The sequence below is a fragment of the Hemitrygon akajei genome, chromosome 6, assembly GCF_048418815.1.
Source record: "Hemitrygon akajei chromosome 6, sHemAka1.3, whole genome shotgun sequence".
Lineage (NCBI taxonomy): Eukaryota > Metazoa > Chordata > Chondrichthyes > Myliobatiformes > Dasyatidae > Hemitrygon > Hemitrygon akajei.
The window spans coordinates 21,426,886-21,444,666 of record NC_133129.1 but is presented as its reverse complement, the minus strand read 5'-3'; the positions used below and the strand labels follow the sequence as shown (position 1 = coordinate 21,444,666).

General features: G+C 45.5%; 1 protein-coding gene across 5 annotated transcripts in view; it reads left to right on the top strand.

The window, feature by feature from the left end:
* Positions 1–17,781, top strand: part of dab2 (DAB adaptor protein 2) — an 84,285-nt gene that overhangs the window by 50,931 nt on the left and 15,573 nt on the right. For all 5 annotated transcript variants that reach the window (XM_073047976.1, XM_073047977.1, XM_073047979.1 and 2 more), the window contains 5 exons: positions 3,773–3,904; positions 10,444–10,530; positions 11,106–11,126; positions 11,730–11,780; positions 13,377–13,439. In XM_073047976.1, coding sequence (XP_072904077.1) covers positions 3,773–3,904; positions 10,444–10,530; positions 11,106–11,126; positions 11,730–11,780; positions 13,377–13,439 — 354 coding nt within the window. The remainder of the gene's footprint in view (positions 1–3,772; positions 3,905–10,443; positions 10,531–11,105; positions 11,127–11,729; positions 11,781–13,376; positions 13,440–17,781) is intronic.

The following is a 17,781-nucleotide window of genomic DNA, read 5'->3' as shown; positions in this document are numbered from 1 at the left end:
CTCAATCTATTCTCATAAGGCATGCTCCCCAATCCAGGCAACATCCTTGTAAATCTCTGCACTCTCTCTATAGTACCCGTATCCTTCCTGTAGTGAGGTGACTAGAACTGACCACAGTACTCCAAGAGGGGTCTGACCAAGGTCTCGCTTGTAGAATACATAGAAATTTGCAGAAGCTTTTGGCATACAAAATCTCCGCAGATTCCTAATGAAGTAATGGACCCAAAAAGCAGCTGTTGTTACGGTAGTGGGCAGAGCTGACCAGAGTTAAAAGTTGAAGCAGAATTGGACAGCTGTCTCAAAATATCAAGGAAAGGATATGCTGGTGTCAGAGAGGGTCCTGAGGAGGTGTAAAAGAATGATCATGGAAGAGTTAACGTATGAGGATGGCTCTGGGCCTGCACCCTCGGGAATGTAGAAGCATAAAGAGTATCTCTTCAAAACCTGTATATTGAGTGGCCTCGGTGGAGTGGATGTGGAGAGGCTGTTTCCAATAGTGGGAAAGTTCAGGACCAGGGGGTAGAGCCTCAGAGTATAAGGACATTCCTTTAGGACAGATAAGGTGAAATTCCTTTGGCCAAAAGGTGGTGAATCCGAGGCTGCAGGAGTTGGATAAGTGGGTGACGGCCAGGGAAATGAAGGGAACAGCTCAGATAGTAGAGGGCTCCACTGTGGTTAACTTGCTTTGGATGCGGTTGAGGGGGGTGACCCGACAGAGGACGACCACGGCAACCGGGTCTCTGGCACTGAGCCTGGTTCCGTGGTGCAGAAGGGAGAGAAGAAGATGAGGAATGAACAGACAGGAGGTTCTGTCAGCCTGATAGGGATACCCGCATGGTGTGTTGCCTCCCAGGTGCCAGGGTCACGTCTCAGATCGGGTGCAGAGTATTCTGAAGGGAGAGGGTGAACAGCCAGAAGTCTTGGTACACGTTCGTACAAATGACATAGATAGAAAAAGGGAGGAGGTCCTGAAGAGAGAATTCAGGGAGTTGGGTAGGAAGCTGAAAAGCAGGACCAGGGTAGTAATCTCAGGATTGCTGCCTGTGCGATATGCTAACAAGTGCAAGAGTAGCATGATCAGGCATATTAATGTGTGGCTGAGAGACTGGTGTAGGGGGCAGGAATTCAGATTCCTGGATCACTGAGGCCTCTTCTGGGGGAGGTACGACCTGTACAAAAAGGACGGGTTACACCTGAACCCAAAGGGGTCCAATATCCTAGCGGGCACGTTTAATTGAGCTGTTAGGGAGGGTTTAAACTAATTTGGCAGGGGGATGGGAACCAAAGTGAAAGGGTTGGGGAAGGGGAAAAGAAATAAATCAAAGATAGCGTGCAACAGAGATTATAGAAAGAACAGGCAGGAGATGAGGCTTAATCAAGGCCAGTGGCATGAGTTACAGGGTAATAGAGGCATGGTGCAGTTAAAACAGAAAGCACCAAATACTGGTCTGAGCGTTGTATTTGAATGCACGCAGCATAAGAAATAAAATGGACAATTTTGAAATTCAGCTGCAGATTGGCAAGTATGATGTTGTGGCCATCTCTGAAACTTGGCTAAAGGATGGCTGCCATTGGGAGCTGAACGTTCCAGGATATACGATGTATCGGAAAGATAGGTTAGTAGGCAGAGAGGGTGGTGTGGCCCTGTGTATAAGAAATAATATTAAATCATTTGAAAGGGATGACATAGGATCGGAAGGTGTAGAGTCTCTATGGGTTGAGTTAAGAAATGGCAAGGGTAAAAGGACCCTAATAACAGTTGTATACAGGCCTCCAAACAGCAGCCAGAATGTGGATTACAAATTACAGCAGGAGATGGAAAAGGTGTGTCAGAAAGGCAATGTCATGATAATCGTTGGGGATTTTAACATGAAAGTAGATTGGGAAAACCAGGTCAGTACTGGACCTCGAGAGAATTTGTAGAATGTCTAAGGGATGACTTTTTAGAAAAGCTTGTTGTCGAGCCCATTAGAGGATTGGCTGTTGTGCAATGATCCGGAGGTGACAAGAGAACTTAAGGTTAAGGAACCCTTGGGGAACAGTGATCACAATATGATCGAGTTCACATTGAAATTTGAGAAGGAAAAATAAAATCCAATGTGTCGGTATTTCAGTGGAATAAAGGAAATTACAATGGCATGAGAGGAACTGGCCGAAGTTGACTGGAAAGGGACACTGGCAGGAAGGACAGCAGAGCAGCAATGGCTGGAGTTTCTGTGAAAGATGAGGGGAGTGCAAGACAGATGTATTCCAAATAAGAGGAAATTTTCAAAGGGAAGGAGGACACTACCGTGGCTGACAAGTGAAGTCAGAGCCAACATAAAATCAAAAGAGAGAGTATACAAGGAATCCAGAGCTTGAGGGAAGATAGAGGATTGGGAGGCTTTTAAAAACTTGCAGAAGGAAACTAAGAAGGTTATTAGAAGGAAAAGATGGATTTTGAAAAGAAGCTGGCGACTAATATCAGAGGAAGATACTAAAAGCTTTTTTAAGTATCTAAAGGGTAAAAGAGAGTCAAGGGGATATTTGTCAAGATGACACTGGGGATATTGTAATGAGAGATGCAGAAGAATTTTACATCAGTTTTCACAGTGGAAGACATCTGCAGTATACCGGAGTGTCAGGGAAGTGAAGTTTGTGCAGTGAAAGTTACGACTGAGAAGGTGCTCAGGAAGCTTAATGGTCTGAGGGTGGATAAATCACCTGGACCTGATGGAATGCACCTTTGGGTTCTGAAGGAAGTAGCTGGAGAGATTGCGGAGGCTTTAACGATGATCTTTCAAGGATTGATAAACCTGTATTCTGGCATTGTACTGGATGACTGGAAAATTGCAAATGTTACTCCGCTATTTAAGAAGGGTGGGAGGCAGCAGAAAGGAAACTATAGGCCTGTTAGCCTCACATCAGTGGTTTGGAAGTAGTTGGAATCGATTGTTAGGGATGAGATTACAGCGTACCTGGAGGCACATGACAAGATAGGCCAAAGCCAGCATGATTTCCTGAAAGGAAAATCCTGCTTGACAAACCTACTGCAATTCTTTGAGGAAATTACAAGCAGGGTAGACAAAGGAGATGCAGTAGACATGGTGCACTTGAATTTTCAGAAGGCCTTTGAGGGTGCATAGCAAGATAAGAGCCCATGGAATTACAGGGAAGTTACTAGCATGGGTGGAGTATTGGCTGGTCAGCAGAAAACAGAGTGGGAATAAGAGGGGGCACGACTTCAGGATTGAAGGACGTCCATTTAGAACTGAGATGCGGAGAAATTACTTTAATCAGAGGGTGGTAAATCTGTGGAATTTCTTGTCATGAGCGGTTGTCGAGGCCAAGTCATTGGGTGCATTTAAGGCAGAGATGGATCGGTTCTTGATTAGCCAGGACATCAAAGGGTATGGGGAGGAGGCAGGGGAGTGGGGATGACTAGAAGAATTGGATCAGCCCATGATTGAATGGTGGAGTAGACTCGATGGGCCGAATGGCATACTTCTGCTCCTATATCTCATGGTCTTACGAATTCATTTCCATAGACGGATATGGAAGCCAAGTCATTGGGAATATATAAAATGCAGGTGGATAGGTTCTTAATTAATAAGTGTCAAAGATGATGGGAATGGGGTTGAGGGGTAATATAAATCAGCCATGGTGGAATGGCAGAGCAGAATCAATGGGCCAAATGGCCTAATTCTGCCCCTGTGTCTTATGGAAATGGGGTTCACTGACAAGTTTCTATTACATGATTTGTGAATGGCCTTGAACCACCTTTTCTCTGCAGGTGATTGAACATGAACACACTGTCAACAGGATCTCGTTCATCGCCCGTGATGTCACGGACAATCGTGCCTTCGGTTACGTGTGTGGCGCAGAGGGTCAGCACCAATTCTTCGCCATCAAGACTGCCCAACAGGTACTGGAGGGTGGGGAAGGGCAGTGAGTGCCCTGGGCCAGTGCGCTGTGGTAGACAATGCGTGCTTCAGTCTGTACTCTTCAAAGTGATGGTCACAGGTTTATTCTCCCCATCCTGGTGGTAATTACCTCCTCAAGATGGTATCCAGTTGCCGCTTCTAAGACCACTTGGCCCAGAATAGTCCTTGCTATGGTGGCAGATGGAGTTCATTTGGGAAAAGTGAAGTGATACACTTTGGAAGGTCAAATTTGAAGTTCAAAGTACATGTATGTCACCATATGGAACCCTGAGATTCATTTTCTTGTGGGCATTCACAGTAAGTACAAAGAATCAATGGAAGAGCGCACCCAACAGTATAGACAAATAGCCAGTGTGCAAAAGATGACAAACTGCAAATATAAAAATAAAAAATGTATAAATAAGCAATAAGTATTGAGAACATGAGGTAGAGTCCTTTAAAGTACGGGAACAGTTCAGTGAGGGGCGAGCCAATTCTTAACAACTCTTTCATTTTAGTGTTTTATATTCTGTTTTGGCTCATTCCTCTTTTAGTTGCCACGTGCACGATTTGGTTTTTTTGCATGTGAGGTGGTTTGATGTTGATGTTTTCCTTTGAACAGGTTCCACGGCTTCCTTTGTTTCGTGGCTGTTTATGGGAAATCGAACCTTAGGGTTGTATACTGCATACATACTTTGATAATAAATGTACTTCAAATTTTTGTATTTTAAGTAAAGTTATCCCATTTTTTTTTACTACTTTGGGCTCCTAATCTAAGATGTGCTTGTGTTGCAGAGGGTCCAGAGGAGATTTGCGAGAATGATTTTGGTAATGAAAGGGTTAACGGTGCAAAATAAGTCAAACTGTGCAGATACCCAATAAATAAATAAATAAATAATACTGAAAACTTGAGTTGTAGAGTCCTTGAAAGTGAATCTATAGGTTGCGGAATCAGTTCAGTGTTGAGGTGAGTGAAATTATTCCCTCTGGGTCATGAGCCTGTTGGTTTGTGAACCTGGTGGTGTGGGTCCTGAGGCTCCTGTAACTCCTTCCTGATGGCAGTAGTGAGAAGAGAGCATGACCTGGGTGGTTGGGGTCCCTGATGATGGATGCTGCTTCCTTGCATCAGTCCTCCATGTAGATGTGCTCAGTGTGGGGAGGGCTTTACCCATGATGGGTTAAAGGCAGGATTCCTGGCAGAGTGGAGGAACAGAGGGAGCTTGTGGTCCATGTCCATAGGTCCCAAAAAGTCACTACACGTGTTGTTAAGAAGACATATTGTTTTGGCCTTAAGTTGGGGGATTAACTTCAAAAGCCAAAAGGTAATGTTGCTGCTCTATAAAACCCTGGTTAGACCCTGCCTGGAATATTGTGTTCAGTTCTGCAAGTTCTGGTCGCCTCATTATAGGAAGGATGTGGAAGCTTTAGAGAGGGTGCAGAGGAGATTTCAGGATGCTGCCTGGATCAGAGAGTATGTCTCATGAGGGTAAGTTGAGTGAGCTTGAGCTTCTCTCTGGAGCAAAGCTGACTTGATAGAGGTGTACAAGATGATAAGAGGCATAGATCAAGTAGACAGTCAGACATTTTTCCAGAGTCAACGATTTAGATGAAGGCATTGAGAATAACATCAGCAAGTTTGCTGATGATACTAAGCTGGGTGGCAGTGTGACATGTGATGAGGATGTTAGGAGAATTCAAGGTGACTTGGATAGGCTGGGTGAGTGGGCAGATACTTGGCAGATGATGTTTAATGTGAATAAGTGTGAGGTTATCCACTTTGGGAGTAAGAACAGGAAGGCAGATTATTAACTGAACAGTGTAAAGTTAGGTAAGGGAGAAATACAAAGAGATCTAGGAGTCCTTGTTCATCAGTCACTGAAGGTGAATGAGCAAGTGCAGCAGGCAGTGAAGAAGGCTAATGGAATGTTGGCCTTTATTACAAAGGGAATTGAGTACAAGAGCAAGGAAATCCTCTTGCATTTGTACAGGGCCCTGGTGAGAACACACCTGGAGTATTGTGTACAGTTTTGGTCTCCAGGGTTAAGGAAGGACATCCTGGCTGTAGAGGAAGTGCAGTGTAGATTCACCAGGTTAATTCCTGGGATGTCCAGACTGTCTTACGCAGAGAGGTTAGAGAGACTGGGCTTGTACACGCTGGAATTAAGGAGATTGAGAGGGGATCTGATTGCAACATATAAGATTATTAAGGGATTGGACAAGATAGAGGCAGGAAATATGTTCCAGATGCTGGGAGAGTCCAGTATCAGAGGGCATGGTTTGAGAATAAGGGGTAGGTCATTTTGGACAGAGTTAAGGAAAAACTTCTCCCAGAGAGTTGTGGGGGTCTGGAATGCACTGCCTCAGAAGGCAGTGGAGGCCAATTCTCTGGAAGCTTTCAAGAAGGAGCTGGATAGGTATCTTATGGATAAGGGAATCAAGGGATATGGGGACAAGGCAGGAACCGGGTATTGATAGTAGATGATCAGCCATGATCTCAAAATGGTGGTGCAGGCTCGAAGGGCCGAATGGTCTACTTCTGCACCTATTGTCTATTGTCTAAATACGAGGGGTATCATTTTAAGGTGATTTATGGGAAGAATGGAGGGGTGTCAGAGGGAGTTGTTTTACAGAGAATGGTGGGGGTGTGGAGTTCCCTGCCAGGGTTGGTGGTGGAGGCAGATGCATTGCAGATGTTTAAGAGACTCTTGGAAAGGCACTTGGATGATAGAAAAATGGAGGATGATGTGGGAGGGAAGGGTTAGATGGATCTTGAGAGTTAAAAGGTCAGCACAACATCGTGGGCTGAAGGGCCTGTACTGTGCTGTATTCAAGTTCCATTGCTCCAGCCTCTCAGTAGATGAGCCCTATTGAGTATGCATTGTGTCCCAGGTAAATCTGACACTTCCACCGACGTAGAAGCAGCTTGCCCAGCCGTCTTGCAGGCTAATGGCTCCTCTAGCCTGTGTCCAGTTCTCAGTCTGTTTGCTGTATGGAATGACCTCCGAGGATGTTAGGGTGGGGGTGTGCAGATAGTGAGCTTCCTGTCCCTGCACTGGTCTGAATTGAGGGCTTGGGCTGTCCTCTGAACCTCTGGTTACAGGCCCAGACAGACCCTGCCGACTGACCAGGAACCCTGACTTTGAAAGTCAGGGACCAGAGCAAAACTACTTGGGGTGGGGGGGGGGGGGGGGGAGCCCTTCAGCCCATCAGCCCATCAGCCCATCTGGTACAAGATGTCCAATCTAAGCTGGTCTATTTGCCTGCATTTGGCCCGCATCCTCTAACCCTTTCCTATCAGTACCTGTCCATATTAATGAGCTACCACCACCCCCGAAGGCATTTCCCTTCGGGTCCCTTCTTAAATCTTTCCCTTCGCACTAAACCATAAGACCATAAGACAAAGGAGCAGAAGTCGGCCATTCAGCCCATCGAGTCTGCTCCACCATTTCATCACGAGCTGATCCAATCTGCTCTTTAGTTCCATTCCCCCGCCTTCTTACCATAACCTTTGATGCCCTGACTACTCAGATACCTATCAATCTCTGCCTTAAATACACCCAATGACTTGGCCTCCACTGCCGCCCGTGGCAACAAATTCCACAGATTCACCATCCTCTGGCTAATAAAAAATAAATAAAAATTTTTGCATCTCTGTTCTGAATGGGCGCCCTGCAATCCTCAAGTCATGTCCTCTTGTACTAGACTCCCCCACCATGGGAAACAACTTTGCCACATCCACTCTGTCCATGCCTTTCAACATTCAAAATGTTTCTGAGGTCCCCCCTCATTCTTCTAAACTCCAAGGAGTACAGTCCAAGAGCGGTCAAACGTTCCTCATATGTTAACCCTCTCATTCCTGGAATCATTCTAGTGAATCTTCTCTGAACCCTCTCCAGCGTCAGCACATCCTTTATTAAATAAGGAGCCCAAAACTGCACACAGTATTCCAAGTGAGGTCTTACCAGTGCCTTATAGAGCCTCAACATCACATCCCTGTTCCTATACTCTATTCCTCTAGAAATGAATGCCAACATTGCATTCACCTTCTTCACCACCAACTCAACCTGGAGGTTAACCTTAAGGGTATCCTGCACGAGGACTCCCAAGTCCCGTTGCATCTCAGAACTTTGAATTCTCTCCCCATTTAAATAATTGTCTGCCCGTTTATTTCTTCTACCAAAGTGCATGACCGTACACTTTTCGACATTGTAAGTCATTTGCCACTTCTTTGCCCATTCCCCCAATCTATCCAAGTCTCTGTGCAGACTCTCTGTTTCCTCAGCACTACCGGCCCCTCCACCTATCTTTGTATCATCAGCAAACTTAGCCACAAAGCCATCTATTCCATAATCCAAATCGTTGATATACAATGTAAAAAGAAGCAGCCCCAGCACGTAACTTTCCCGTAATTCCATGGGCTTTTATCTTGTTTAGCAGCCTCATGTGCGGCACCTTGTCAAAGGCCTTTTGAAAATCCAAATACACAACATCCACTGCATCTCCCTTGTAATTTCCTCAGGCAGGATTTTCCTTTAAGGAAACCATGCTGAGTTCTGCCAATCTTGTCATATGCCTCCAGGTACTCCATAACCTCATCCTTGACAATTGACTCCAACAACTTCCCAACCACTGATGTCAAGCTAACAGGTCTATAATTTCCTTTTTGCTTCCTTGCCCCCTTCTTAAACAGCGGAGTGACATTTGCAATCTTCCAGTCCTCCGGAACCAGGCCAGAATCTATCGACTTTTGAAAGATCATTGCTAATGCCTCCACAATCTCCACTGCTTCTTCCCTCAGAACACGAGGGTGCATTCCATTCTGGTCCAGGAGATTTATCTACCCTTAGACTATTCAGCTTCCTGAGTACTTTCTCTGTCGTAATTGTGACTGCGCATATTTCTCTTCCTTGACACCCTTGAATGTCCGGTATATTGCTGATGTCTTCCTCAGTGAAGACTGATGCAAAATACTCGTTCAGTTCCTCCGCCATCTCCTTATCTCCCATTACAATTTCTCCAGCATCATTTTCTATCGGTCCTATATCTACTCTCACCTGTCTTTTACTCTTTATATACTTGAAAAAGCTTTTAGTATCCTCTTTGATATTATTTACTAGCTTCCTTTCATAGTTCATCTTTTCCCTCTTAATGACCTTCTTAGTTTCCTTTTGTAAGCTTTTAAAAACTTCCCAATCCTCTGTCTTCCTACTAATTTTTGCTTCCTTGTATGCCCTACCCGCTCTGGTCGTGGGGAAAAGAGCATTCACCCTATGCCACTCGTTTTGTACACACCCCCACCCCCATCCTTTGCCTTGAAGGTGGGAAGCTGAGCCTGTACCTGGATGTCTCAGGGTCTCGGATCTGGCAGCCTCAAACTTTCCCCACTCTTTCTAGCAAAGCAGAGGCTGATAGGTTCTTGAATTGTCAGGGCATCAAAGGATATGGGAGAAGATAGGAGAATAGGGTTGAGAGGGGTAATAAATCAGCCATGATGGAATAGCAGAGCAGACTCAATGGGGCAAATGGCCTAATTCTGCCCCTGTGGTGTTATGGTCTTAATGTCTTTCCTATAGCAGAACAATAAAAGCTGTACACAATTCCCCAAATGCATAGTACTCCTAACCTTGCTATCAAACCCACAGACAAAGGGGGTGACCTCTGCATGGCTGAGGTGTGGCAGCAACTCTTGGACACCTCCTCTTCCCTACCCTTTGAAGAGGACCTCACTCCAGACCATCAGAAAATTGTCTCCGGCACCATCGCTGACCTCACCAGCTCTGGAGAGCATCCGGCCACTGCCACCAAGCTCATAGCTCCCTTGCTCCCTCCCATTGTTGGCGGCCTTCTACCGGGATGCTACACTGGAAAATGGGAGCCCCACTGCTTGAAGGTCATCAAATGGTGTACAGATGGTCAGCATTGCAAAAATCAACTCCATTGGCTACCTGTGGGCAGAGCTTATTGGACTGACTAGCCAGGTGTGGCTCATAAACATGTGGTTTTGCAGTTGTTTGAAATCCAGAGCAACACACACACAATGCTGGAGGAGCTCGGTAGGTCAGGTAGCACCTACGGAGTGGAATAAAGTCTAGTTTGGGGCTGGAAAGGAAGGAAGAAGAATCTAGGGTATGAATGTGTGGGGATGGAGATGGAGCAGAAGCTGGAGGGTGATGGGTGAAGTAGACTTGGACAGCAGCATGGGGGGGAGCAGTGAGAGAGGGTCTCACTGAACTCCTGTCGAAGAGAGGGTTAAAATTCAGTGTAGCCATCTCTCAAAGTGAACCCAAATGTTTCAGAATGCCAGTCTGGTGTTGGAGGCATTGCTTTGTGCCCAGTGGGTTCCTGACAGAGAAGGCTCCGGTCACTGATTAAAGCTCCAGGAATGAGAATCCATTCCCAGAGCTGTAAGAGCTGAGGAGTAACAGTGTGGGTGATGGTTCCAACTTCACCCTGAGGGGAGACCTACGCCTCGCTATCCTGTGCAATTTCTAATCGGAGCCTTCAGTTCCCCCTCGTCTGATGGTATTCTTTTGCTCTCCAGGCCGAGCCTCTGGTGGTGGACCTGAAGGATCTCTTCCAACTGGTGTACAACCTGAAAAAGAAGGAGGAAGCTGAAAATCAGGCCAAGGTCAGGGAAATATTTTGGGCATGGTAACATGGTGTTGAGTGATGGGCAGGAAGCACTGGGAATGGAGTTGGTTGTTCACACCTACAAAGGTCCCAATTAAGCCAGTTCCATTTGCCCAGGTTTGGCCCATATCCCTCTAAACCAGGGGTTCCCAAACTGGGGTCCATGGACCCCTTGCTTGATGGTGTTGGTCCGTGGCATAAAGGTTGGGAACCCCTGCTCTAGACCATCCACCAGCTGAAGTACCTTTTAAATGTCACGGTACCTGCTTCAGACATTTCCTGCCACAGCTTGTTTCATATACTGACCACCCTCTGGGCACAAACGAGGCCCCTTAAGGTGCAAGGGCAGAGAGTTACTGTCCTCTTGATTTCTCCAAACCTGGGGAGAAACTGTACCTTCACTCATGTGGTTTTATGCAGCATGTTTTAGTGAAGTTGAGCTCATTCCGCATGATCAATTAATTGGCCTGGTATGTCTTTGGACAGTTCAATTCCCTCCACAGACAGTGGTGGGATCTTAATGTACTTGGTCTCAGTACATGCTGTGCTAACTGATCTCTCTTTCCCCCCTAGGATGACAGCAAGCCCATTAAGGTAAGGTGTTTAATGTTTCTGCAGTAGAATTGGTTAGATTGTGGTTGGAGAGAGTTGGGAGCATTCCCTCCCAGTACAGTGTCAGTGGGATTACAGCCCAGTCGATGGCCTGCTCCAACACCACACTCCATATGAATCCAGATCAGATCTATTATCATCGTAAATATTACAGTGAAAATGAAGATTTGGAGGTTGCAGTCATTGAAAGCATTGTATGAAAGCAGTCCATTATCTACACCAGGTGTCGGCATTGATTTTGTTCATTTACAGTCAATTAAAAGAACACAGCAGAGTACACTGAATGAATTCCTCTGTCGATAACTATTAACAGCAAATACAGTTTTATAGTACCATATTGGTAGAGTTCCAATTTGTTCTGTATTTCTTTTAAATACATACCATTTTAACTGTGAAACTTCAGCTAATTAGGGCAACCACTCAGCTGGACTGAAGCGTACAGGTGCTGATGTGTTCTAATTCCTGGAATCTACTATTCAATTCCATGTGCTTTCCACCCTGATATGTTGTCACAAAGCATCATTAGAACATGGCAATGATACTGCTGTGCCTCTGTCTCACACTGGTTTCTCCCCTCTCCCACAGAATGGAAGTCCACTATTGAACTTTGACGATGAGGTATCCTGTGTTAAGAATGTGAGTGAGTTTTTTGGATTGGGCTGAAAGTGTGGATCTTGTGCACTCTTAAATTCTCGATGGTCTTGCGGCGGTACAGACCCTCTGGTACAACTCCTGTGTATTTGATGTCCGTTCTGACTCTGGTAGAGCAAGTGGGAAGTGAGTTGATATCAGATGTGGGTGCTGAATATTCAGCGAGGACCAGGCTGTTCAGCCCATCGCTTCGAATCAAAACTAGCCCCATCTGCCTGCACTATATCCCTCCATTTCCTGTCGTTCGTGTTTAGATGCCTTTAAAGATAAACATTTTAAAAGATTAGCTTTCTGTCACAAGTACATCAAATCACACAGTGAAATGCATTATTTGCATCAATGACCAAGACAGTCGGGATGTGCTGGGGGCAGTCTGCGAGTGTCCATGCTTCTAGTGCCAACATAGCATGCCCACAACTTACTAACCCTGACCCACACATCTCTGGAATGGCGGAGGAAACCGGAGTACTCCGAGGAAACTCGCATAGACGCAGGGAGAATGGACATACTCCTTACAGACAGCAGCAGGAATTAATCTCGGTCTTCCAGTTGGCACTGTTAAGTGTTACCGAGTTATTTAGCTACACTGCCATGCCTTTGAAACAAATCTGCTTCCACCACTTCTCCTAGTAGCCTGTTCCAGCACCTCCCATAGTTTAACCCCCACCCCCACCGCCATAAACCTTAAAACTGCTCTGTACTATTTGCTATTTCCACCAGTGTAGGGAAAAGTGTCTACTTGATCTATGCCTCGATAATTTACTTGGGTTGTTCCTCACTGTCTGATGCTGAAGATCCCGGATTGTTGGGTAGTAATTTGTGAATTCTGCATGTAATGTCAGGGTTGCCTGTACAAGAGGATTGGGAGCATGGGGTCAGTGTGGGGCAGTAATGCAGAGACCTGCTATATCAAAAGATAAAGGGGACCAGGACAAAGGTCCTACCAGGACGTTGGCCACTAAGACCATCGATATAGAAGGAGAATTAGGCCATTGGGCCAACCGAGTCTGTTCTGCCATTCCATCATGGCTGATTTATTATTCCTCTCAACCCATTCACCTACCTTCTCTCCATAACCTTTGATACCCCGACTAATCAAGAACCTATCAACCTTCACTTTAAATGCACCCAATGACTTGGCCTCCATGGCTGTCTGTTGCAATGAATTCCACAGATTCACCACCCTCTGATTAAATAAATTCCTCCTCATCTCTGTTGTAAATGGATCCCTCTCGATTCTGAGGCTGTGCCCTCTGGTCCTAGACTCGCGCACTAATAGAAAACATCCTCTCCACATCCACGCTGTTTAGGCCTTTTAACGTTCAATAGATTTTTGAGATTCCCCCTGCCCCCTCATTCTTCTAAAATCCTCAGTGGGTGATCTCTGCTACCTTGTGCTCTGTACCTTTCTGTAAACATAATGCCTTCAACATGAACCGATCTCCAGGATAAACTGATTTTTTTTGGGTGTTAATTCCACAAGAGTTGGGAAATGAGGTGATGGCCATAAACTCCTCGACCTTGTTTCATTCACAATTGAAGCTGAGACTAGTTCTGACCACCTTTTTGTTGCTTTAACAGGGCATCGATCAGCTGCAGCTATTTGGAGACATGTCGACTCCCCCTGATATCCACTCGCCCTCGGTAAGCAAAGCCTCAACGACCTTGGGTTGTGCTGAGACCAGCACTGAGAGTCTGGCACCTTCTGACCAGTTCAGGTGGAGGTGGGATCCCCAGGTCAGCCAGTTCTCTCTGACACAGAAGGTGTGGTATGAAACTCTGGCATTTCATTTTGGGGATTTGCTTTCAAGGACGCTACAGCTTGTATTCTCTATTATTATTATTTTCCTTTTAGTATTGGCACAGTCTGTCTCTGGCACGTATAAACAAGCTGGATCAACTCAGCAGGTCGGGCAGCATCCGTTGAAACGTTGACTGCTCCTTTTATATTTTTATACACTTTTATATTCTTTAAAAGCGCCAGTATGTCCTCTTCTTTAATCATCATAGTTTCCATAACTACCCTACTTGTTTCCCTTACCTTATTCAATTCAATATCCTTCTCCTTAGTGAATACCATTAAAAAGAAATTGTTCAAAATCTCCCCCATCTCTTTTGGCTCCACACATAGATGTCCACTCTGATTTTCTAAGGGACCAATTTTATCCCTCACTATCCTTTTGCTATTAATATAACTGTAGAAACCCTTTGGATTTATTTTCACCTTACTTGTCAAAGCAACCTCATATCATCTTTTAGCATTTCTAATTTCTTTCTTAAGATTCTTTTTACATTCTTTATATTCCTCGAGCACCTCATTTACTCCATGCTGCCTATATTTATTGTAGATCTCTCTCCTTTTCTGAACCAAGTTTCCAATATCCCTTGAAAACCATGGCTCTCTCAAACTTTTAACCTTTCCTTTCAACCTAACAGGAACATAAAGATTCTGTACCCTCAAAATTTCACCTTTAAATGACCTCCATTTCTCTATTACATACTTCCCGTAAAACAAATTGTCCCAATACACTCCTTCTAAATCCTTTTGCATCTCCTCAAAGTCAGCCTTTCTCCAATCAAAAATCTCAACCCTGGTTCCAGTCCTATCCTTCTCCATAATTATATTGAAACTAATGGCATTGTGATCACTGGACCCAAAATGCTCCCCAACACATACCTCTGTCACCTGACCTACCTCATTCCCTAACAGGAGATCAAACACTGCCCCTTCTCTAGTTGGTACCTCTATGTATTGCAAAAAACTATCCTGCACACATTTTACAAACTCCAAACCATTCAGCCGTTTTACAGAATGGGCTTCCTAGTCTATGTGTGGGCAATTAAAATCTCCCACAATCACAACTCTGTGCTTACTACAAATATCTGCTATCTCCTTACAGATTTGCTCCTCCAATTCTCGCTCCCCATTAGGTAGTCTGTAATACACCCCTATAAGTGTTACTACACCTTTCCCATTCCTCAATTCCTCCCAAATAGTCTCCCTAGACAAGCCCTCTAATCTATCCTGCCAAAGCACAGTGTAATATTTTCTCTGACAAGCAATGCAACCCCTCCCCCTCTTGCCCCTCTGATTCTATCACACCTGAAGCAATGAAATCCAGGAATATTTAGTTGCCAATCACACCCCTCCTGCAACCATGTTTCACTAATAGCTACAACATCATATTTCCAGGTATCAATCCATGCTCTAAGCTCATCCACCTTTCTTACAATGCTCCTGGCATTAAAATAGATGCATTTAAGAAACTCTCCACCTCTTCCTCTCTGTTTATCCCTAACGATGTGATCAACTTTATTATCTTTTTCTTCCCTCTTCCCTACATCTTTGGTCTGAGCACTCCCCTTCTCTATCACCTGCCTATCCTCCCTCACACACTGTCTACTAGCTTTCTCTATTTGTGAACTAACCTCCTCTCCCCTAGTCTCTTCAATTTGATTCCCACCCCCCAACCATTCTAGTTTAAAGTCTCCCCAGTAGCCTTAGCAAATCCCCCCGCCAGGATATTGGCCCCCCTAGGATTCAAGTGCAACCCATCTTTTTTGTACAGGTCACACTGTAACAAAAGAGTTCCCAGTGATCCAGAAACTTGAATCCCTGCCCCCTGCTCCAATCCCTCAGCCACGCATTTATCCTCCACCTCATTCCATTCCTACTCTCACTGTCACGTGGCACAGGCAGTAATCCTGAGATTACTACCTTTGAGGTCCTTCTTTTCAACTCCCTTCCTAACTCCCTATATTCTTCTTTCAGGACCTCTTCCCTTTTCCTACCTATGTCATTGGTACCTATATGTACCACGACCTGTGGCTCCTCACCCTCCCACTTCAGCATATCTTGGATGCGATTGGAAACATCCCGGACCCTGGCACCAGGGAGGCAAACTACCATCCGGGTCTCCTGACTGCGTCCACAGAATCGCCTATCTGACCCCCTAACTATCGAGTCCCCTATTACTACTGCCTTCCTCTTCCTTTTCCTACCCTTCTGAGCCACAGGGCTGGACTCTGTGCTGGAGGCACGGTCACTGTTGCTTCCCTCATGTAGGCCGACCCCCCCAACAGAACTCAAACAGGAGTAATTGTCAAGGGGTACAGCCACTGGGGTACTCTCTAGTACCCAACTCTTCCCCTTCCCCCTCCTAATCGTGACCCACCTGTCTGCCTCCTGTGGCCCTGTTGTGACCACCTGCCTGTAACTCCTCTTTATCAACTCCTCACTCTCTCTGACCAGACGGAGGTCATCGAGCTGTAGCTCCAGTTCCCTAACACGGTCCCTTAGGAGCTGCAGCTCGGCGCACCTGGTGCAGATGTGGACGTCCGGGAGGCTAGGAGACTCCAGGACCTCCCATGTCCGACACCGAGAACAACAAGCTGCCCTCACACTCATACTTCCCCCTTTCCTCAAATAACAGGAAAAACTGAAGCCTAAACCTACCCTGCCTTGCTTGTTTCCACCTAAGCCTTTTAAGCCAAAGCCCTTAAGCCTTCACTCTGCTCCCGGCTCACTCCGCTGCCCGCTGTATAAGGCTGTGTCCTTTTTAAATCTTCCGCACTTCACTGCCCGACGTCACACGACTGCGCAGTCCCACCTCTCTTAACTCCGATGAGAAGAAGAAAAATTCAAAATGGCTCCCGCCGCTCTCCCATTCTGATCCTCCGACTTCCTTCTCCAAATTCTCCAATGACCAACTAACTCACTAAACGGTATGTCGTTGGACTGTGGGAGGAAACCCGAGCACCCAGAGGAAACCTGTGTTGACGGACATACAAACTCCTTACAGATGTCATCGGAATTAAACTCCAAACTATGAGCTGTAACAGAGATGTGATAACTGTTACGCTACCGTGGTGCCTATGATTCTATTGTTTCTTTGTTACTGTGAACGCCTGCAGGAAAACAAATCTCAGGATTGTATATGGTGACATATAAATACTTTGATAAACTTACTTTGAACTGGTACTTGTAGATGCAGACGTGTACTTGTAAAACCGGACTTTGAGCTACTCTCAAAGATTGGACTACTTAAAGTGGAAATCTCTCAATGGAGCACACCCACCCTCTGTTATTGTTTACAGTAGACATGTGTTGCTGCTGGTTCATGCCCAGCTGCAGAAAGACCAGGTTTCTGCCTCTGTTTGTGATTAAAACTTCCACTGGCTCCTTGGCACGTGGCTCACTCCCAGTGTTTTACACGTCAGTCCTACACAAGGCCCCTCAACTGAACTTAGTCGACTTGCAATTTAATCCACCCTTTCCTTCATCTCTAACCCCTCCACTTAAAGGAAGTTTTCCAATTCCCTCGATATGAAATTGTGCAAGTTTCTGTTACTTTTTTTTAATAAATTTACTTTGAAAACAAAGTACATGTATGTCACAACATACTAGCTTGAGATTCTTTTTCTTGCAAGCATTGACAGGGAAAAATACAACAGAGTTTGCGAAAGATGTGTACATAAAGACTGTGTAAAGAAACAAAGAGAGAATATTAGGTATAAAGAGTCCTTGGAAGTGAATCTGTAATTTGTGGGAATCATTTCAGAGTTGTGGTGAGTGAAATTGTCCGTGCTTGTTCAGGAGCCTGATGGTTGTAGGGTAATTACTGTTACTGATCTTAGTGGTGTTGGACCTCCTGCCCGATGGTAGTAGTGAGAAGAGAGCATGTCCTGCAGCTGGGCTTTGCAGACTCAACTGGCATTTAATTGCCCTTCCCTCGTTACCCTTGAGTAACAGTGAGCGGTCACCTTGAACTGCTGCCGTTTTTGACCTGTGGGTACACAGACCTAACTTAAGGAGCTGATCCTCCCTTAAGACCATAACACATGTTTAGGAGTGAAAGTAGGCCATTTGGCCCATCTTCTCTGCCATTCCATCTTGGCTGATTTATTATCCCTCTCAGCCCATTCTTCTGCCTTCTCCCCATGACCTTTGACACCCTGACTAATCAAGAGCCTATCAAACACCACT